The sequence below is a fragment of the Rhinatrema bivittatum genome, chromosome 4 (genome assembly GCF_901001135.1).
Source record: "Rhinatrema bivittatum chromosome 4, aRhiBiv1.1, whole genome shotgun sequence".
Taxonomy (NCBI): Eukaryota; Metazoa; Chordata; class Amphibia; order Gymnophiona; family Rhinatrematidae; genus Rhinatrema; species Rhinatrema bivittatum.
Window position 1 is genome coordinate 219,137,317 of NC_042618.1, and position 23,799 is coordinate 219,161,115.

The following is a 23,799-nucleotide window of genomic DNA, read 5'->3' on the forward strand; positions in this document are numbered from 1 at the left end:
GATAAACTGTAGGTGCAGTATTTATTTAATAAGGGATGGTATTAGACTCTGCCAGGCTGTACAGTGACTAAGGCCTGACATGCGGCTAGCAGACAGTGGAAAGAAGAGGAAAAAAGGAAAAGAAAAAAGAAAATAAAACTACCGTAAGGTAAGGGAAAGAAAAACAGCTGCAGCTCTAGAAAAAAAAAATCACTTACAAAAACTGTGAGGAGAGAGCAAAGTTGAATACTGTGACACACATGGTCCTGTAACCACACAGCTACATGGAAGAAACTGAGGGACTCTACCTAGGGGGGGAGGGGGATGACTGCAGCTGCACAAGCTCAGTAGGGCAATGATGTCACCCATGTGTGAGGACTACCATTCTGCTTGTCCTCAGAGAAAAAATATTGCCAAAGCTTTTGTTGATCTTAAAAACAGATCTGACCTGTATATAGCTGGCATATCCTTCACCATCAGCCTCCACAGGTACTTGTAGAGATAGGAGAGAGTGGTGAAAGCCCATTCCAGCAGCTCAGTGTCCTTCGTGCTCAGTATGGAGGTGATGGCCAGGAAGAAGTCTTGGAAATGTGGGTAGAAGTCAGCCTGGAGATCTCTAGCCAACTGTACCACTAAGCTAAATTCAAAACACAATATGCAAAGACATGGTATGCATGAAGAAAGAAAATATAGCAGTTTTTGCACTGTAATGAGCACTCAGCCCTTTTAAACAAGTAGCACCAACAATTCTGTAGCAAATATTTTAATTTTACAGGGGGAAAAAATGGAGAAATTACTTACCTGATAATTTCATTTTCCTTAGTGTAGACAGATGGACTCAGGACCAATGGGTATTGTGCTCTCCTGATAGCAGAGGTATATGTAGACTGATGTCAGATTTCAAACCTGACGTCAGTCTACATATACCCATGCAGCATGCTTAGCACTTCAGTATTTTCCTCGAAAAACCAGTGTGGATATATGTTGCTTGATACTAGATTACACTTGAGTATACTTGATTAAATTTGAACTGGCACAACTGATTATAAATATAAAAACTTTTTGGCACTGGAGACCGCTGGTGCGGAGAGACAATAAACGCCAACACTTAGGTAACTGTGGGTGTCTTAACATAGAGGTAGGCCGAGGCTTACCCGTACAGTCTCGAGATTGATATCAGAGGTTCTCTATTTCTGGAGCAGCCGTGGGTGGGATGCTGAGTCCATCTGTCTACACAAAGGAAAACGAAATTATCAGGTAAGTAATTTCTCCATTTCCTAGCGTGTAGCCAGATGGACTCAGGACCAATGGGATGTACAAAAGCTACTCCCTTACTGGGTGGGAGGCTGCCCGTGGCCCACTTAGTGCTGCCCTTGCGAAGGCTATATCCTCTCTGGCCTGGATATCGAGGCGGGAGAAACTGGAGAAGGTGTGTAGGGAGGACCATGTCGCCACCAGACAGATCTCAGCTGGCGAAAGCAGCCTGGTTTCAGCCCAGGAGACTGCCTGGGCCCTTGTAGAATGCGCCTTGACCTGTAGAGGTAATGGTTTTCCTGCCTCTATGTAGGCAGCATTAATGACTTCTTTGATCCAGTGGGCTATAGTCTCCCGCGATACCGCTTCCCCTTGTTTCTTCCCGCTGTGAAGAATGAACAGGTGATCAGTTTTGTGCAAGGATTCCAATTTCTTGAGGTATTGGACTAGGATTCTGCTGACATTCAAGTGGCGAAGGAGGCGTGAGTCTTCCGAATCTCTGTGTTCATCTGGTGATGGTAAGGATATGGTCTGGTTCATATGGAACTGGGAAACCACTTTCGGAAGGAAGGATGGTACCGTACGCAGCTGTATGGTGCCTGGGGTGAACCTGGGCATATTGCAATCAAGAATGCAGTCTTTAAGGTCAAGAGGCGGAGAGACAGGCCGCTTGCTGGTCTGAAGGACTCCCCTGCTAGAAAGTCTAGTACTAGGTTGAGGTTCCATAGAGGCATCGGCCACTTTAGAGGTGGACGGAGTTGTTTGACTCCTTTCAGGAAGTGAGACACATCAGGATAAGTTGATAGTCTGATGCTGTTCGCTTCGGACCTGAAACAGGCCAGTGCAGCGACTTAAACCTTGAGGGAGTTGAGAGACAGCCCCTTCTGCATGCCGTCCTGTAGGAATTCTAGGACCATGGGAATCATGGCTGTCTTTGGAAGGAGGGCGCGGTCTTCACACCAGGCAATACTCTCCAGATCCGTATGTAAGACAGAGATGTGGAGAACTTGCATGCTCGGAGCAGGGGGTCAATCACGGCTTTTGAGTAGTTGCGCTTCTTTAAGTTAGTCCTCTCAAGGGCTATACCGTGAGAGAGAATTGAGCCGGGTCTTCGTGGGAGATCGGTCCCTGCTGAAGAAGGTCCCTATATGGCAGTAGACGCGGAGGATTTCCCGCCAATAGTCTTCACATGTCCGCGTAGCATGGTCTTCTTGGCCAATCCGGGGCGACTAGGACTAGTCCCCTGTGGTGCTCTCTCTTGTGAATGACCCTGCCCAGTAGCGGCCAGGGTGCGAAGGCATACAGGAAATCTTCTTCTGGCCAGTTCTGGACGAGAGCGCTGATTCCTTGAGACTGTGGTTCTCGTCTGCGGCTGAAGAATCTGGGGACTTGGGCATTGTGTCGGGTTGCTAGGAGGTCCATGGCTGGGGGACCCCATCAATTCACTATCATCTGGAATGCTGTGTCTGCCAGTGATCATTCCCCCGGGTCTAGCCTCTCTCTGCTGAGATAATGTCTTTTCCCACGATGTGGGAGGCCGAAATCCCTTGCAGGTTTGTTTCTGCCCACTCCATGAGGGGGTCTATTTCTAGAGACACCTGCTGGCTCCTGGTTCCTCCCTGGCGGTTGAAGTATGCCACGGTTGTTGCATTGTCTATCAGGACTCTGTCAGACTTGTCTCGGAGTCTGTGGCTGAATCGCAGGCAGGCAAGTCTGACCGCTCGAGCTTCCAGGCGATTTATGTTCCATTCCGCCTCTTCTTTGTTCCATTGTCCCTGGGCTGAGTTCCTGACAATGGGCTCCCCACCCTCACAGACTCGCCTCTGTGGTGAGCAAGATCCACTTCAGTGCGGATAGGGTTTACGCCTCTGCTTAGGTGTTCTTATTGTAGCCACCATTGAAGCTGATGCCGAACCTCTGTCGGTAGCTGGAGGCGAATTGAGTAGTTCTGAGACACTGGATTCCATCGTGACAATAGGGAGCATTGTAGTGGTCGTATATGGGCCCTTGCCCACGGAACAACTTCCAGAGTTGAGGTCATGAGGCCGAGGACTTGAAGGTAATCCCATACCTTGGGACGAACCGAGTTCAACCAGTTTCTCAATTAACCCATCAGTTTCCTTCTCCTTGGAGGGGGAAGGTAGACCTTGTCCAGCTTGGTATCGAACCAAATTCCCAGGTATTCTAGTGACTGGGAGAGCTGTAGGCAGCTCTTGGCTGTGTTCACGACCCACCCGAGCTCTTGTAGTAAGTTCTTGACTCTGGTGGTCGCGTGGCGACTCTCCTCTGGAGACTTTGCTCTGATCAGCCAATCGTCCAAGTAAGGATGTACCAGAACTCCTTCTTTCCTCAGTACAGCAGCTACTACCACCATAATTTTGGTGAAGGTTCTGGCAGCGGTGGTAGGTCCGAAGGGTAGCGCTCAAAATTGGTAATGATTGCCCAGTATCGCAAAGCGCAGGAAGCGCGCGTGATCCTGATGGACCGGGATGTGAAGGTAGGCTTTGGATAGGGACAGGGAGGTTAAGAATTCTCCCTGTTGCACTGCCATTATAACGGAGTGCAGGGTTTCCATGCGGAAGTGTGGTACCTTCAGGTAACGGTTGACGGCCTTGAGGTCCAAGATGGGTCGGAATGTTCCTTCTTTCTTGGGAACGATAAAATAGATGGAATAGTGCCCAGTATTTTGTTGAGACGTAGGCACCGGAGTTATTGCCTTCAGGCTGAGTAGTCTTGCTAGCGTGGTTTCCACTGCCAGTCTCGGAGTGGGAGTGGCACGGTGATCTCATAAATTTGTCTGGGGGGATGCTTTGGAATTCCAGGGCGTACCCCTCTCGAATGATAGTTAGGACCCACTTGTCCGATATTACTTCAAACCATCTTTGGTAGGAGAGGGTAAGTCTGCCCCCTATGTCTTCTTCCTGTGGATGGGTCTGCGTCTTCTCATTGTGGAGCACGGCCAGAGCCTGCCCCTGAGCTTTCTCCTCTCTTAATGTGCTTGTACTGAAAGGACTGAAACCTTTCTGAAGTACGAGGTGCTTGGGACTGTGTGTTCCTGTAAGGTTTAAAATGTTGCGATCCTCTACCCTTGGTTCTTCGAAGGAAGGAGCGCTGATATGTTCTTTTGTTCCTGTCTTCAGGTAATCGGGGTACTGGGGATTTGCCCCATTTGTTGGCTAAATTCTCCAGTTCGCTTCAGAACAGGAGGGATCCTTTAAAAGGCATTTTTGTGAGATTCGCCTTGGAAGTAGCATCAGCTGACCAGTTTCAGAGCCATAATTGTCTTCTGGCTGCCACTGCAGCAGCGACATCCCTGGATGATGTGCACACGAGGTCAGCGGTAGTATCAGTGAGGAAGGAGACTGCAGGTTCCATCGCTTCTCCGGGCGTGGTAGAGTTTCTGGAGAGGATCAAACAGGAACGTACCACCAAGGCACGGCAGGAGGCAATTTGTAGCATCATTGCTGAGACATCAAAGAACTGCTTAAGGATGGCTTCCAGCCTTCTGTCTTGGACGTCCTTCAGTGCCGCTCCTCCCTCCACAGGGATTGTGGTGCGTTTTGAGACACCACAGATCAGAGCATCCACTTTAGGGAAGCTATGAAGTTCCTTGGCCGTAGGTTCCTGCGGGTATAGGGCTTCTAGTGCCCATCCCCCTTTAAAACTGGCCCCTGGAGCATTCCATTCCAGGTCAATCAGTTCCTTGATGGGCTCCAACATAGGAAAATAGCATGAGGCTTTACAGAGGTACACCAACATGGGATTCTTTTTTGGTTCCAATGCAGGGTCCGTGCCTGGGAGACCCAGTGTCTTCATAGTTTGGGACACAAGGGTTGATAATTTGTCTTTGTGGAAGAATCGGAGCATGGTCCGGTATGGCTCATCCCTGGGGGGGATTTCCCCTTCTTCCAGGGAGTCGGTTTCCTCCTCTGAGGTGTCTGGATCCCCATCCGGGATGATCTTGGTTAGGAGAGGCATGTCTCGAGAGCCTTGGGAGGTGCTGGGAAGGACTTGTGCTTCCGGCAGAGTTTGAGGCAAATAGACAGCCGGGGCTGGTTGCGCCTGGACAAAGGTTTGCAGCCCTTTGAAAAATTCCACCCAGGAGAAGGTTCCTGGGTCCATGTTGATGCCAGGAGGGATTGTGGTGGTAGCTCCAGAGGAACTTTCTTGTTGAGGTGTCGAGTTGGACATAGTTAGGTCCGGGGTGCCATCATCAGTGGTTCCAGATTCCGCTCCTGGCTGTGGGAGATCTTGATTGGGCTCTCCCTGGTTCTGTTTGCACTGCTGGCACAGAAGGGATTCTAATTCAGGCTGTGCAGCTCTCAAGTGGCAGGCTGGGCAAAGGAAGGGTCCCTTGGCCTTCTTGGATGGTGGTGCCATTGTTTGTGCGTGTGTAGGGCTTAAAAACTCGTCCGTGCAAGAGTTATGCACGTGGATGCTCTTAGCTGTGCGCATCAGCAGCACAGAAGTTATGCGCACTACGTACGCACAAGTTATGCGTGCAGATTTTGTGCACGTGGCACAGTTATGAACGCAGTTGTCTGTGCGGCCTAGTCGTGCATGCCGCTGTGAGCACAACCCAGATGTGCACACAGTTAAGCGTGTATCCCTACGGACGTGCTCAAGTTAAGCACCTCGGGCCTCTGGCCTGCTCCACGTGTACCGACGGCGAGGGGGGGGAAGATGGTGCTGACGTCCCCGGCAACAAGATGGCGCCCCCACCCCCGGGAAGGTCTCCACATGTGTGGACCCTCAACCAGATCGGGGCCTAGCCAGAGGAAGGCTGATCAACCCGATTTATACCTCTTCAGAGGAAGGTCGGTACGGCTGTTTGAGCCTTGGAAACTGGAGACTTAGAAGAACAAGTTTCTACCTTACCTGGTTCTCAGCGCTTACCGGTCGCGTGCCGGGCGGTCTCCAACTGCGGGGGGAGAGGGAAATCCCTTCACCACCATGCTCGAATTTGCACCCGCTGCCTTTCCGCCACCCTGGGGGCAACGTCCACGCCGGGAATTGGTCGGCGGACTAAGGCTCACCTCTGAGGGATATCGAATCGACCTCTGGAAAGCCTCGACTGGGGGAGGATCCGTTAGGTTTCACCGCAGGAGAAGCGGGGCTCTCTTTTTAAAGATAAATGTTCTTCTTTCTTGTAAATGTTACACTATTCTCTTTTGGATAGTGTCCGCATCTGCTATGGGAGACTGGGAAATACTGAAGAGCTAAGCATACTGCACGGGTATATGTAGAGTGACGTCAGCTTTGAAATCTGACTCCGTCTCCCATCTGCTATCAGGAGAGCACAATACCCATTGGTCCTGAGTCCATCTGGCTACACGCTAGGAAAAAAAGGCATTTTCCCAAAGAAAGGTTGGCAGTTTTTATACAGCTGTGGCTGGCAAAGCTGCCATGTTGAAAAGTCCTGGGAACCCATCCCAAGAAGCAACTAAAATGCCAAGATTGAATCTGAGTCTAATAATGGCCCACGGACCACATTCAAACCTCCACACACTTTCAACATGACCGCACCGCCAGCCTCTGCCAGGTAAGGCATAAAAGTACTTTCCCCTCAGAAGATTCTTCTACTAGGAAGATCTGGTGTGTGAACTCCTGGGTTGAAACATTTATTAGATATTTTAACTGAGCCTTCAATTTTAAAACAAATTTTTCAAAAGCTGTTTATTTCCATTTTTTCAGTTTATCTCAAAGCAGTCAAGTTTAGCTGATCTAAAGTTTCTCAGTGATTTCCTATTTGACAGTGATCCCAGCGTGGCTGAAGGATGAGATGGCTATTTGCAGATTTTAAAACAGAGGAAGCCTTGAGGTTTCTGATGAAAGTCTGCTAGGAAAGTAAGGACAAGCTGGAGAAGTATTCCTTAAAATGGTCTGGCTTTCAGGATATCCATAATGAATATGCATCAGATGCATTTGCATACAATGGAGGCAGTGCATGCAAATCTATCTTATGTATATGCACTGTAGGTGTTCTGAAAATCAGCCTGGCTGGGAGTACTCTGGGACCAGCTTGAGAAACTGAGCTGGAGGACACTGAACCTCCTCCATCAGAAAAAGAACAACCTGGTCCACTTCATACCAGACTTTTCAACCTGCAGTGTCCCAAATTTGGATTATTTTATCTATTTGGATGAATCTTTGCATCCTGCTGGGAATAACCAAGCTACAGATGAGGGCAATAACATTGAAATGTATGGAGACAGGTGAAGAGAGAAAGAGGGTGATTTCTGTAAAAGGTGAAGGGAGGGGAGTCATTCTCAAGGTGGGGTGACCTGGAAGATCTGCTAACACCAAGTCTTTTTCCTCATTTTATATCTATGCCAAAAAAGCTTAGGAAATTAGCCCCTTAAAAGTATTTTGCAGAGGGACAAATATTGGGTCCATTAGAATTCCGGAATATCTTCAACAAAACCGTATTGCAGGATGAGAGATCGTGCTGATGCTACTTTACATGACTTTGTGCACTTCATCTGGTGCAGCTGATACTCACTCTAGGAGGGGCTGGTAGGCGAGGCTGTTGTGGACCTGCAGATGTGCCTTCAGGCTCTGCACGATGGCATTCTGATGGTACACCAGCTGATTGAAAGACTGGCATTTGTTGAACACCTCTCTGGAGAAGGCCACTGTGCAGGGGAAGAATTTTGTTCATCATTAACCCTTTTTACCATATTCTCTAATCCATTCACTGACAGGTCAGTTAGATAAAGAGATTGATTTATTTTATATTTGTTAAGCTATGTACACAACTGACCTTTTTAATCATCACAACTAACACACAATCAAACACCTCAGCAAAGATCAATTTCAAAAAGCAAGGAAATTAGATAAGACTGCACCACTGAGACAGCTAACAATCAGCTGTAGCATTTTCAATTCTCTGCTTTAAAGTGGTGAGACTATGAAAAAAATATCTAATTCATTTGGAAATTAAAAAACAAAATTACAATAATCCCTTTTTTATTCAGAATTCTATTTCATTTAGAAGAACGTACTAGTCTTTAAGAGGCCAATATTAAAAAATCAGGAAAATGGATAACCTCTCCAGCTGGATAAGGTATCTGTGATATTCAGTGGGATAAATGTCCCACTGAATATCCCCAATGAAAATTATTTGGCTAACCATAGCCAGATAACTTTGAACACAACCGAATATATATTTTTTTAATATCACCGGTTACATGAATAACGTAAGCCTTAACCAAATATATTCAAAAGAATATAGCCAGTTAAGTGGAAAAGTGCTGATTTAAAAAAAAAAAAAAAAAATTTGCAGGCCTATTGGCCCTAACACATTCCCCCTCCTCTTTCCCACCCATGTTCCAAAGGCTGGACCCTGCTGGGCTAAGTTTGCATCCTCCTCCCCCCAAACTCTCTCCATGTCATCATTTAACAAATATAAGGTCCGGGGCTGGGGCCGGTCTCTTCCCCTCCCCCATCCCGTCTATTTTATAAAAATTTAGTATTCTCCGGGGCCTACCCTCCTCACCCCAACCTTTATCCTCCCCACTCTGCCAGAACTTTTATTTCAGATTAGTCTTCGGCTCAGATCACAGGAGCTGGACTGGTGCTTTGCTGTCGCTAGGCAGATGCTGGAAGCCTTTACAGTTATAGCTTTTTTTTTTGTATGAGTAGGGAAAGGGGAGGGAAGGGAAGGGAGTCTGGCAATCTTTGAACCCTAACAGAAATCCCCTGCAACTGCAGCACTCACTTCCACCTGCTGGCAGTAGCTGTGGCAGCAGACATGAGAATCTGAAAACCCTGATGTCATTCCCCCCCTCCCCCCCAATTTTGATTCTGGAGGGTTTTAGATTTTAATTTGAAAACTCCTGGAATAGCTTTAACTGATAGCACTACTGGCAGCAGTCAACAGCAGGGATCTTTTGTCAAACTCCAAAGATTAACAAATAAAAACCCAGGAGGGGAAAAAATACCTGCAAAGCATACAAAAAAGTACTAAACAGGCAGGGTAACAGAGGGGTTGTTAGCTGGAAAAGATAAGATACCAAAGTGCTGCGTGAGGTTCAGCTCTCTCCATTTCTGTAATCCTTCATAAAAGTAGGTTTCAACTTCCTGTTAAACGAGAACATGGAATTAACCACCCACAGCCAAACGTGTAAAGAGACATTCCTCTCTAACCATCATCTTTCTAATGAATGTATGAAATAAAATACTCAACCGGCTAATCAAGGGATCCAGAAACAAAGTCTCAGACGTGGCAAGCAGTGATGGTAAAAACTGGTTAACGATAACTATAAACCTGTGTCCCAATTACTCTTCTGAACACCACCAATAGGGAAATAGATTTTGAAAAAGCAATCAGACAAAAACAGCACAATTACTTTTTATTTTTATTCCCATTTGCCACAACCTTTGCAATGTGGCTTCTCCTTAACATAAGTCAGTAGGCAAAATCTTTCCAACACAGCATCTGGTACAAGAATTCAATGCAATGATGTATTTCTGCTTCCAGATCAGGAAGGTTTAACCTCTTGTCAGCTCAAGGTGATCTAAAAGTAATTACTAACAGAACACATTCTTAAAAAAAAAAAAAAAGGCATCAGTAAACTGGCCAATTACTTCTGAAAGGTAATGTTACCACTTCTGAGTATAAGCACTGCAATGGTGACTGTCCGAGCTATGAGAGGCAGTAAAGACTGCATCAATCCTGAAGGTCATCTGAGGATATCTGAAGAAGTAGTTAGTGCTCTCCTGAGAGCATGGTTACTACAGCTACTGCACAGGAAAGAGCACAAAGCCGAAAAGTTGATTTCCTCCACTCCCTGCTCCCTTTACAAGTTCTAATTAGAAACCCATTTATAATGTTTCACGTACAGAGATGAGTTAGAAAAGCAAGTGTTGTCTGGAAAGATTTTTGAACTGAATAAAATGGGCTAAAAATGATTTTAAACCGAAAAGCTGCATTTATATTTCTTACCTCCTCATAGCTTCCTGTTCTGTCAATTCGATGGATTATATCAATGTTCACATTTGCTAATCGTTCAGAGAATGTGAGAAACTGTAAAACAAAAACGCATTTCATTTAATTTTCAAAAAGGTTCTGAATTTGTTTACGTATCATTGCCTACTTAGGGCTGATACAATACGGTGCACTCAGCCAAGCACAGTTAACCTGCAGTCGGACGCGGGTAGAATAGGCGCCAATCAATCCCCTAATGCAATAAGGGGATTAGCGCATATTCAACGTGCGTCCAACGCGGAGTGAATCTAATAGCACTCATCACATGGAAATGCATGTGAATGAGGCTAATAGGCATTCACTCCCAATGCAAAAAAATAAAATGTGAGTCTCGGACGCACATTTAACTGTCATCTATTAACGCCTGCCTGGAGCAGGCGTTAATATCTGTGCGCATCAAAAAAAAAGTACAGAAAAGCAGAAAAAAAAACTGCTTTTCTGTACTGCCTCCTACTTAATATCATTGTGATATTAAGTAAGATGAAAAATAAAAGAAACAAAAGTAAAAAAATAAAAATTGACAGTCGGACCCATCGGCTGTCCGCCGATAAGGAAAACCAACACCGATAAACTTGGCGTCGATTTTCATGACTGGCAGATTGGGTTCGTGTTAGCTTTGGGGGTGTGTTAAGAGAGCAGGTGTTGACTGTTCAGCACCTTTCTACATGACTTTATTGCATCGGCCCCTTATTTTGGAATCTAATTAGTTCTTTTACTGAAAACAAATTCATTTACTGGCGTAGAACACTAATAAAATAAAAATGCAATCTCTGCTAAGCTGATTATTAGGAGCAATAGATTTAGTGACTGCATGGAATTTTAGTATTCTGTGTCTATTTGAAGGGAAAGCAAAAATATTATCTATTTCAGGAGTGAGCCAACTAGGGGGCAGACCCCTCAGGGGAGGCTTGAACAATCCTGAAGGGGAGCATAAGAACATGCCATACTGGGTCAGACCAAGGGTCCATCAAGCCCAGCATCCTGTTTCCAACAGTGGCCAATCCAGGCCATAAGAACCTGGCAAGTACCCAAAAACCAAGTCTGTTCCATGTTACTGTTGCTAGTAGTAGCAGTGGTTATTATCTAAGTCAACTTAATTAATAGCAGGTAATGGACTTCTCCTCCACGAACTTATCCAATCCTTTTTTAAACACAGCTATACTAACTGCACTAACCACATCCTCTGGCAACAAATTCCAGAGTTTAATTGTGTGTTGAGTAAAAAGAACTGTCTCAGATTAGTTTTAAATGTGCCCCATGCTAACTTCATGGTGTGCCCCCTAGTCTATCTATTATCAGAAAGAGTAAATAATCGATTCATATCTACCCGTTCTAGACCTCTCATGATTTTAAACATCTCTATCATATCCCCCCTCAGCCGTCTCTTCTCCAAGCTGAAAAGTCCTAACCTCTTTAGTCTTTCCTCATAGGGCAGCTGTTCCATTCACTTTATCATTTTGGTCGCCCTTCTCTGTACCTTCTCCATCACAATTATATCTTTTTTGAGATGCAGCGACCAGAATTGTACACAGTATTCAAGGTGCGGTCTCACCATGGAGCGATACAGAGGCATTATGACATTTTCCGTTTTATTCTCCATTCCCTTTCTAATAATTCCCAGCATTCTGTTTGCTTTTTTGACTGCCGCAGCACACTGAACCGACGATTTCAATGTGTTATCCACTATGACGCCTAGATCTCTTTCTTGGGTAGTAGCACCTAATATGGAACCTAACATTGTGTAACTATAACATGGGTTATTTTCCCTATATGCATCACCTTGCACTTGTCCACATTAAATTTCATCTGCCATTTGGATGCCCAATTTTCCAGTCTCACAAGATCTTCCTGCAATTTATCACAATCTGCTTGTGATTTAACTACTCTGAACAATTTTGTATCATCTGCAAATTTGATTATCTCACTTGTCGTATTTCTTTCCAGATCATTTATAAATATATTGAAAAGTAAGGGTCCCAATACAGATCCCTGAGGCACTCCACTGCCCACTCCCTTCCACTGAGAAAATTGTCCATTTAATCCTACTCTCTGTTTCCTTTTAGCCAGTTTGTAATCCACGAAAGGACATTGCCACCTATCCCATGACTTTTTATTTTTCCTAGAAGCCTCTCATGAGGAACTTTGTCAAATACCTTCTGAAAATCCAAGTACACTACATCTACAGGTTCACCTTTTTCCACATGTTTATTAACTCCTTCAAAAAAGTGAAGCAGATTTGTGAGGCAAGACTTGCCCTGGGTAAAGCCATGCTGACTTTGTTCCATTAAACTATGTCTTTCTATATGTTCTGTGATTTTGATGTTTAGAATACTTTCCACTATTTTTCCTGGCACTGAAGTCAGGCTAACCGGTCTGTAGTTTCCCGGATCGCCCCTGGAGTCCTTTTTAAATATTGGGGTTACATTTGCTATCCTCCAGTCTTCAGGTACAATGGATGATTTTAATGACAGGTTACAAATTTTTACTAATAGGTCTGAAATTTCATTTTTTAGTTCCTTCAGAACTCTGGGGTGTATACCATCCAGTCCAGGTGATTTACTACTCTTCAGTTTGTCAATCAGGTCTACCACATCTTCTAGGTTCACCGGGATTGGGTTCAGTCCATCTGAATCATTACCCATGAAAACCTTCTCCATATTGACTGATTAATCAAGAAATTAAAAAACTATGGCAATGCTATCGAGTCTCAGTGCCATGAAGGCACTGCAAGCTCAGGGGGGAAGAAGCTGCCAGAATGTAGTGACATCGTAAGCATGCCACGGCTTAGCCATGCATCTCTTTCAGTGGCATAAGGAGAGGAACTGCTTCTACTGTGGTAGGCACAGGGACTGAACTACTTACTCTGCAGCAGAACTGTTCTTGGGAGCAGCCACTACAGAGTTCCACAACCCAGGAAGAGCCACTACCCTCAGGCCTCAGTCCAGGAGTTCCTAACCTGGGAGAGAGAGATTACAGCTGTTGCCCACCAGGGAAAGTGAAGTGGTCAGGAGAATAGGCAAAAAGGCCAGAGAAAATGGAAGGGAGAGAGGCGGGGAAGGAGAATAAAGCAAAAAGTGCAATAATCAAATCAAAATATGAGAAAATAAAAACAAATGAGCAAACTAAGAGAAATAGGAAAAATGAGTGAAAACAGTTAAGCAAAAAAAATAAAAAAAAATGAGCAGGGTGGGATGGAGTTTTTCTCAGCACCTAAAAAATTTTGGCTACCACCTAATTTTTTTTTTTTTCATTTCCAGCTTTTACCATTGTGGTGTGTGTGTCTGTCTGTCTGGTCTATGTGTGTGGTCTGTCTGCCTGTGTTTGTCTGGGTGTGTTATGTCTATGCTCCTTTTTGTGTCTGTCTGTGCTGTGTCTGTTTTCAGTCTAGGTATGGTATGTCTGTGTTTCTGTGCCTGTCTGGGTGGTGGGTTTCTTGATGTCTGTGGAGTGTATTTGTCTCTCTGTCTGGGGTAACTGTCTGTTGGGTCTTTGTTTCTCGGTCTGGGTTTGCAGTATCTGTTTCTCTCTGTGTCTGCGTATATCAGCTTGCTCCTTTCAGCAACTTGAAGAGAAAAAAAATGGGAGCTTTGAGCCACTGGTTGGCAGCATGGCTGCCTAGTGAATACCCTTCATGCATGCATTCACACACATATTTATTTATTTATTTAGACATCCATAATATATCGGGCTTGGGAGTGTGTCCGTCAGTGCTCGTGCATGTTCCCCAGCATGAAGGGTATTCACTAGGCAGCATGGCTGCCTAGTGAATACCCTTCATGCATGCATTCACACACATATTTATTTATTTATTTAGACATCCATAATATATCGGGCTTGGGAGTGTGTCCGTCAGTGCTCGTGCATGTTCCCCTCCAAGGCGGCCAGGGGCTCCCTGGCCGCCTTGGAGGCTCAAACACACCGTACAGCGGCCATGTCACAACACCAGGTACAAGAGGTACTCCTGGGGGAATTCAGCGCTACTGCGGAATGCAGATTTTGCGCAGAATTCCTCCTTCCCTCCCGCAGATTTCCTCCCTCGCCGGAAGACTATTCAAAACCAGAAGGACAGTGGCCATCGAGGGACAGGCAAAAAATAGCAGAGGAGACCCCGGCATGCCGCGAACGGAGCGCATCCCGCGGCACACGTTCCCATTCACGGCGAAGATGAAGACCCGGCGTGCCGTTCACAGCGAAAAGGGAAGGCCCCCGTGTGCCACAATTGGCGCGCCCGGGCCTTCATCTTCGCCGCGAACGGAGCATGTGCCGCGGGACGCGCTCCGTTCGCTGCATGCCGGGGTCTCCACTGCTATTTTCTGCTCAATGAGAAAATGGAAAACCCCCGTGTGCTGCGAACGACTCGCTGGGCTTTCATCTTCGCCGTGAGAATGTGTGTCGGGGAGGGGAGGGTGAGAGAGAGCAGGAGGGTGTGAGAGAGCGACGGGGGGGGGGGGGGGGGATGCCAGTGAGAGAGAATGTGTGTGTGAGGGAGGGGGTGACAGAGAGCATGGGAGGTAAGAGAGGATGGGTGGGGGGATGCCAGTGTGGATTTCAGAGAGAGGGAGCCTATATGAGGGGAGGGGGATGCCAGTGAGAGAGAATGTGTGTGAGAGAGAGGAGAGGGGGTGTGGGGGAGGGTGAGAGACAGTTTGGTAAATAAACTTTGCCAGCCCTGGCTTTAGCAAATGTGCCTCCACATCCCTTGCCCTGGGTGAAAACAATTTAGTTTTTCCTTTTTGGCTAACGCTTTCTTATAAGAGCATATGTGCCAATAAAATAATAAAAAAGGCTCGCCGCCCGGGGGTAGAACGGGTACAGTTGCTAGTTTTATATACCATTGTTCCATATAAAAGATCACAATGGTTTACAACAGTAACATTCATAGTTATAAATCAACAGGTAATAGCAAGTAAAGGAGGTATTTTTCATAAATAGGCATTGACATCTATCAATCGAATTGTTCTGATACATTTGACTCAAGTTTTAAGACATGGTCAAGGGTAAAGAAAGTTAAAAAGAATAAAATAAAATGTTTCACATTTCTTTATTACTTTGTATCGATTCTTTCATTCTCTTCGTCCTTCAGTTAGAAACAATAACAAGAAGGTCAAAGGATACTTTCTATATCAGGTGTTTTAAGTCAGGTTATATGCATTTTTTTAAAGCCGTGTTTTTAGCTCATATTTAAATCTCTTTCTGTCTAACCTTAGCATCTCAGGTAGGGAATTCCACAGCTTTGGACCCGCTATGGAAAACATAAGATATATATGTAACCCATGTTGGGGACCCAAACCAATTGTATGAATGGAAGGGGGTGCTGCAGCTCAAAAGGTTTCCTCATCCCTGATCTATTCTTCCACAAAGGCTGCTGTGTAAGGTATGGCTGCTGCAGATCTTATTATACCTTGAAACATTCAGCCAATTAGACTCCTTCAGAGACTAAACATACTAGTTTCTAGTGCAATGTTTTTTATAGAACCCGGTACTGCCAGAAAACAGCCATGAAGTCTGCTGTTCCTTGTGGAAATCATCCATCAGAATGTAAAGACAACTACAGCAACAGATCCAAAACTATAACTAGCATTTTAATACACAGGGCAGACAAACATATTTGTGCCCATTCAGATCTCTCTCTCTCCACGCCTTCTGCTCTGATCTCCAGAACTCTTTCCCTTTTCCCCTCCAACCTGAATGGTAGAAAAAGAGTTGCATTCTTCCTGGCTTTTCATCTACTGCTGCCACATGCTTACATTTCAGTTATTTTTCTGTCCTCTAGATGCTGGGAGGATAACTTTAAAACATGGGCGCGAAAATCTATTCTGATATTTTATAACCTGAGCATATACGATGTACAGAGGTTATAAATTATGCATAAAAGTTTCTGGCAACATGCATGTGCACATAAAAATGATTGCAAATACATTATTGCACTTATCCGGCCGAGTTATCCAGCTAAGTAGCAGGACTTATCCAGCTAAGATGCAGCAAAAGTGCTACTTATCTGCCAAAGTCAGATAGCCGAATAAATCTAAAAATCGCTACTTATCTGGCTGACTTAACCGTATAAGAAGTGATTTTGCTGCTGCTTAACAGATAAATTGGAACTTGTCCAGATAAGTGCCGATTTCAAGATTTAGCCAAATAAATTGGAATTTATCTGGATAAATGGCACACAACTGTTATATTCGTGTATTTTTCATCTAACTTTAAAAATATATGCATGGAGATTTTACCTGCATAAAGTACACACATTTACTCCCCTTAAGTCATCTTTTACATGTGTATGTTGGGATATTTTCTAACATGTGCACAGCAATGAAATTATCAGTTTTACCAATTAGTCTGCCAGTTCGCCCAGTCCATCTGCAGGTCATCAAGACCCTCCTGGCTCTTCAGCATGAAGTCCCGTCCCCCCCCATTTCACCCAGACCCACTACCCACTCAGTAGTTCACTTTTTAGATGTTTATGATCATTTACTCCAGATATAGTAAACTAGTCAAAACTGGTTACGCCAAGCTGCGTATACTACAGCGGTTGAAACCATTATTAACAATGGCAGACTTCCGTACTATATTGCAACTCTAATATTCTCAAACCTAGACTACTGCAACTCCTTACTACTAGGTCTTCCAGCATGTCAATTAAAACCACTACAATTATTACAAAATGCCACAGAGACTCCTACTAGGATCCAAGAAATATGACCATAATTACACCCTCACTGATTTCACTGTATTGGTTACCAGTACAATCCAGAATTTATTATAAAGTACTAACAATAATTTTCAACATCATTCATTACAATAACTCTAGCTTGTTAGGAGTGACACTACAACCTTACACACCTCAGCGAACATTAAGATCACAAAATAAAGGACTATTGATTATTCCAACAATAAAAAGCACACATCTGATGCAAATAAGAGATTGGATGTTTTCTGTAGCGGGCCCAAAGTCATGGAATTCTCTGCCCAAAACATTATGAATTTTACCTGATAGAAAGAGATTTAAATGTGAACTAAAAACATAGTTATTAAAAAATGCTTATGAATTAACTTAATACACATGAAAATTGAAAACCACAAAACAAAAAAGCCAAAAGATAATAATCAAAACTTGAAAATAAATAAGAGATATTATATAATAGAAAATTCACAAGATAGATATTAATACATGTATAGGATACAACTATTGGCTACATCTGTAACCAATCATTGTTTGTTTGAGTCATAACTACGAATGTCACTTTGTAAACCCTTGTGCTCTACATATGGGATAAGAGTATATAAAAGTTCTAAATAAATATAGAGAAGGTGTAAATATATACTAGTAAACTGCCAAATTTACATGTGTAACCTGCTTACAAAATAGCAACTTCCTCATATAAATGTTGACCTCCACCACAGAATGTGGCATTCTTTTCTACACATGCAAATCCTTACTTAAACATGTATGTTGAGGTTAATGGAATAGCAACCAAACAAAGAGCAAAAAATCGCGACCCTGTCGAAACTTAACAGCAAAAACACAAAAGGAATCGCCACCCACATTCACTAATCACACCGTTTATGTCAAGATTAAATCAAAACAATCATTTAAAGTGATAAATTGATAGAAACAGGACTGCATCAGCAAGCCTTTGTCAACGTTCACAATAAACTTATTGAGACGTCCGGTCTTCTCAATCATTTGCAGCCTGTTTTTTCAGAAAGTTTTTAAAGCCCACAGTGACTACTTCTCATCGGGGCAATGCAGAATTCAAAAGCCAAAATATTCAAGAGCCCACGGCGAATATCTCTCATAGGGGCAAAACTGAATTCAAAGAACAATGTCTCTAGCAACAAATTTTCAATGCGCTGAAGTTGAGGTATTTTTGTGGGATGACATAGCACATTCAAATCGCAGACACTTGATCAGATCACATTCATTCAAACAACATCGTACCGATGCCTTCTTATAAACAGGTGCCTGGGATGCCAACTCAACAGCAGCCGTGTTTCGCAGCCTGCCGGCTGCTTCTTCAGGAGTCTAATTTCTAAACGATAAATACCATAACAAAAAATCAGCATGTATAACTTCGTAAAAGCTAGTACTTAACTGACAACGGTGCGGTCACCTATTAGAAGTAGGACCGAAGTCTCAAGTCATCCTCTCCAACAAAACGCCGAGCTAGAGACCGCATCCAACTAGTCTGACTAATTAAATAGCCCGCTCTTTAGCGGACGTCATGACGTCATACAAGACGTGTGCGATCGTCAGAACTGGGATGTGAAGGCGAGAACTCATCATAAAAAGACATTCAACTCCAATGCATTATTGAGACCCTGAGGATGAACAGTGTTTAATCGGTGAATCCATTTTTGTTCAGCTTGAAGCAGCTTCTTGTCAAAGTCTCCGCCTCGCCAGGAGGGAATCAGCTGTTCCAATACACAGACTCTTAAACTTTCAAAGGTGTGTGCAAAATCCATACAATGGGTGACCAAAGGAGCAGTGATTCTACGCATATTAATACAAGAGCGATGTTCAATTAGTCTGGTTTTCAAAATTCTCTTTGTTTTGCCAATATAGCATAATCGGCAGGGACACTGTATGATGTATATAACTCCTGAAGACGCGCAAGTGGTGTTATGATGTAAATAAATGTTGGTGTTGAGTGTTGAAAAATATAGAACAGAAGTTTCAATCGTTACCGGACAAACGGTACATGAGCCACATTTTGAATGTGAGCCGGATTGGTAAGATGGATCACGGACTGTGGAATCTGAATGAACCAACTGATCTTTCAGATTGGCTCCTCGAGTATATACAAATCTGGGAAAATTTTGAAATTCAGAATGTAATTGTAAAATGTTCCAGTTTCGGGAGACAATTGACTTGATTGTCGCTGACATTGAAGAAAAAGGTAAGATGCATGTGAGAAAATTGTCGGAGTCTTCAGAGCGTGGTAAGAATAGCCACTCCCGGTGAGTGTATTTAGCTCGTAGATAAGCCTTTTTGATACATTTCAACGGGTAGCCTCTTTGAAGGAATCTGGACCATAGATCTTTCGCTTGATGTTGATATTCGGCCAAAGTGGTACATAAACGCCTGAGCCTAAAAAATTGGCTAGTAGGTAAGCTCTCTTTAAGTGGTCTGGGGTGGGCACTCGAGAAATGCAACAGAGTGTTACTTGCAACTGATTTCCGAAATAGGGTCGTCTCAAAACCTGTGTCAGTTTTAGAGATATGAATGTCCAAAAAATCAATATTCGTTTGATGTATTGAAGCCACAAATCTTAGATGACGATTACAGGTATTAAGCCAAATGGTAAATTCTTGAAAAATTTCTATGGATCCCGTCCAAAATAAAATGATGTCGTCGATGTATCTTCTCCAGACAAGTATGTATTGACTGAATGGATTGTTCGTGTAGACCCAGTTGTCCTCAAAATGTCCCATGTATAGATTGGCTATATCTGGGGCCATTGTGGCACCCATAGCGGTGCCACAAATCTGTTGATAATATTCGCCCTCCCATGCAAAGAAATTCTTTGTTAGGGCTAACCTTGTGAGCGCTTCCAAAAAGAATGAGGGAATCCGGTGAGGTCGTGGTCTTATTTCAAAAAATGAGGTAGCAATTTCAATGGCTTGTTCCTGGGGAATGTTTGTGTATAATGCTTCCACATCTAAAGTGACCAAAAACATAGATGACAGGTCTATTTGATCAACACAAAATTCTTCAAGGAATTGAATGAGATGTTGCGAGTCGCGAATGTATGATTTCAACACAGATACATAAGGAGCAAGAAAAAAGTCTACAAATTGTGAAAGAGGTTCTAGGAGAGAACCTTTACTGGAAACTATCGGACGTCCCGGAGGGTTAATGATATTTTTGTGGATTTTAGGTAAAGTATAAAAAACTGGAACCTGTGAATGCTTACGGAGGAGAAACGAAACTTCTTGAGGTGTTAAAAAACCGGCTTCAGATCCAATTTTGACCAAACATTCAATCTCAGAAAAAATAGATTCAGTGGGATTGGACGGTAGAGCTTTGTAAAACTTGGAATCACTTAATTGTCGGGTAATTTCTGTGGAATATTGCTCACGATTCATTAAGACAATTTTGCCTCCTTTGTCTGCAGGTTTTATTATAAGATGTTCCTTAGTGCGCAAGGTTTTCAGCGCCACTGCTTCAGCCTTAGTTACGTTGGAATAAGAACGTTGACAAGCGAAAGATCTATGGTCCAGATTCCTTCAAAGAGGCTACCCGTTGAAATGTATCAAAAAGGCTTATCTACGAGCTAAATACACTCACCGGGAGTGGCTATTCTTACCACGCTCTGAAGACTCCGACAATTTTCTCACATGCATCTTACCTTTTTCTTCAATGTCAGCGACAATCAAGTCAATTGTCTCCCGAAACTGGAACATTTTACAATTACATTCTGAATTTCAAAATTTTCCCAGATTTGTATATACTCGAGGAGCCAATCTGAAAGATCAGTTGGTTCATTCAGATTCCACAGTCCGTGATCCATCTTACCAATCCGGCTCACATTCAAAATGTGGCTCATGTACCGTTTGTCCGGTAATGATTGAAACTTCTGTTCTATATTTTTCAACACTCAACACCAACATTTATTTACATCATAACACCACTTGCGCGTCTTCAGGAGTTATATACATCATACAGTGTCCCTGCCGATTATGCTATATTGGCAAAACAAAGAGAATTTTGAAAACCAGACTAATTGAACATCGCTCTTGTATTAATATGCATAGAATCACTGCTCCTTTGGTCACCCATTGTATGGATTTTGCACACACCTTTGAAAGTTTAAGAGTCTGTGTATTGGAACAGCTGATTCCCTCCTGGCGAGGCGGAGACTTTGACAAGAAGCTGCTTCAAGCTGAACAAAAATGGATTCACCGATTAAACACTGTCCATCCTCAGGGTCTCAATAATGCATTGGAGTTGAATGTCTTTTTATGATGAGTTCTCGCCTTCACATCCCAGTTCTGACGATCGCACACGTCTTGTATGACGTCATGACGTCCGCTAAAGAGCGGGCTATTTAATTAGTCAGACTAGTTGGATGCGGTCTCTAGCTCGGCGTTTTGTTGGAGAGGATGACTTGAGACTTCGGTCCTACTTCTAATAGGTGACCGCACCGTTGTCAGTTAAGTACTAGCTTTTACGAAGTTATACATGCTGATTTTTTGTTATGGTATTTATCGTTTAGAAATTAGACTCCTGAAGAAGCAGCCGGCAGGCTGCGAAACACGGCCGCTGTTGAGTTGGCATCCCAGGCACCTGTTTATAAGAAGGCATCGGTACGATGTTGTTTGAATGAATGTGATCTGATCAAGTGTCTGCGATTTGAATGTGCTATGTCATCCCACAAAAATACCTCAACTTCAGCGCATTGAAAATTTGTTGCTAGAGACATTGTTCTTTGAATTCAGTTTTGCCCCTATGAGAGATATTCGCCGTGGGCTCTTGAATATTTTGGCTTTTGAATTCTGCATTGCCCCGATGAGAAGTAGTCACTGTGGGCTTTAAAAACTTTCTGAAAAAACAGGCTGCAAATGATTGAGAAGACCGGACGTCTCAATAAGTTTATTGTGAACGTTGACAAAGGCTTGCTGATGCAGTCCTGTTTCTATCAATTTATCACTTTAAATGATTGTTTTGATTTAATCTTGACATAAACGGTGTGATTAGTGAATGTGGGTGGCGATTCCTTTTGTGTTTTTGCTGAGGTTAATGGAATAACATACATTTTACATACATATCTGCTGATTTTTACATGCATAATTTTTTTAAATTCACTTTTTAGTGTCCTGGCAGCTGTCCCTTTCGCCCATCCCTAGATATGGCCCTGAATGGAACCACTGTAAACCAAGTGCTCAGAATGTTTATTTGTTGACTATTTAGCTTTTGTTTTGTTTTAGGAGACAGCAGGTTTGTTATCTCTGCATAGGTATTGGCAGTGGACTAGGGGTACTGAGGGAACAAACTTTTATCGACCGCTTATAACGATAAAATCGTGCTAAACGACTATTTCATTGTTGCTTGCCCAAAAAGATCTAACTTTTTGGGCAAGCAACCACCTCGCGTTACACAGATAAGGAGCAAGGCGGGCATCCGTTCTACGGTATGATTAAGATGTATAACATAACGAAAAGCCAGAGGACTTAAAACCTAAACAGAAACATAAAATGAATGAGCCAGCTGGATGCACTCATGTGATCGTAAACAATACACCGAGTCCTAATGCCCCTAATACCTTGAAAGTGTTCTCGGATTGATGGTGAGAGGATTTTGTCTTCATGTCGCCCACAGGTATGACTCCTGCCCGATTTAGCACGCTGTAATCTCACGGCCAGAGCCGAAGCACAGAAACTCGCCTCCCAGACACACACACACGCCGCTAGCAGCTGGGGGCAGCCATCTTGACTGAGGGTTGTTGGGAACGTCTTCGCGTACCGCGTGGGGGGGGCGTGGTTATAGCCTGCTTCCGCCCTTAAGTCTGCCCTTACCTCCGGGAGTGAGCGCAGGTTGGGTGTATGGGGGTAGGTTGCTATCATTTTAAGGACGTTGGCGGTTGTGGTTCTTAATGCTGCGAAGCGGGATAAGGAAAATTTCGGAAGCGATTCTGCATCTCCATAGGATCCTCGGGCATCACTCGCATCTTGCATCATTATCTTCCCCGTGGCCTAACCCTTTTAAATAGAAAAAATACTTATATAATATAGGAACCTTCTAGCCTTCCCGCTGACTTAATGTGCTCCTTTTGAACATGATATGTGTTGGTGGCGTGTAAGGAGATGGTATGGTCCCTTTGTAAGAGCACCCGTTAAGGAGGTTGCCATATGACAGTGGTTCTCAACCTTTCGCCCGTCGTGACACACCTGACGGACAACGCTCACATATGTGACACACTGCTCATTACGGTCCACCGTGGAAATAAAACAAACAAAGGCCCCGTCTTACTTTTATTGTTTGAATGACACAAGGGAAAGATGAGTACGCTCTGAACAGAAATTATATAAGTTTTAAACCTCCCATACCAGAACAGCATCAACTTCCGGCACTCAAAACAGTAACCACCTTACCTAACAAAGGCAACACTTAAAATATTACACCAGGCCTTAAAACTCCAGTACTGGTATTAAGAAAACAGAATAAGCCAGGCTGCTATAGAGCCCTACCTAAAAGCTACATGCGAATAGAATACATCACTTCAGTCACATGTGCAGACTCTCACCTAACAAGGAATAAAGGGACTATAAAGCATAAATAGAAACATGCAGACCAAAACTGAACTAGAAACCACAACAAGCCAGCGATTCTGTATGCAGTGCAACAAAGGAAAAAGGGAAACATCACCAATCCTCATAAAATCAATAGCAGTAAAACTATACTAATAAAAAGAACAGATTATTTCAAAACAGCTGATGAATAGTAATTAAAAACTCATTAAAAAAATTCTAGACATCAATAAAATATTTCAAAACAACAGACACAAAGACCCAATAATTAAAAATAAGATTAAAAAAAGGCTCTGCTCTCATACTTGAGAACATTGGATTTCCAG

At 43.6% G+C, this 23,799-nt stretch overlaps 1 protein-coding gene across 1 annotated transcript in view; it reads right to left on the reverse strand.

Moving 5' to 3' along the window:
* The window catches only part of UTP20 (UTP20 small subunit processome component), a 399,297-nt gene extending 376,606 nt beyond the window's left edge, over positions 1–22,691 (reverse strand). Inside the window, exons 1-5 of the mRNA XM_029599719.1 lie at positions 22,489–22,691; positions 10,181–10,261; positions 9,249–9,315; positions 7,736–7,868; positions 428–616 (exon numbers count right to left, since the gene is read on the reverse strand). Coding sequence (XP_029455579.1) covers positions 428–616; positions 7,736–7,868; positions 9,249–9,315; positions 10,181–10,261; positions 22,489–22,533 — 515 coding nt within the window. The 5' untranslated portion in view covers positions 22,534–22,691. The remainder of the gene's footprint in view (positions 1–427; positions 617–7,735; positions 7,869–9,248; positions 9,316–10,180; positions 10,262–22,488) is intronic.
* Positions 22,692–23,799: the final 1,108 nt, after the last annotated feature.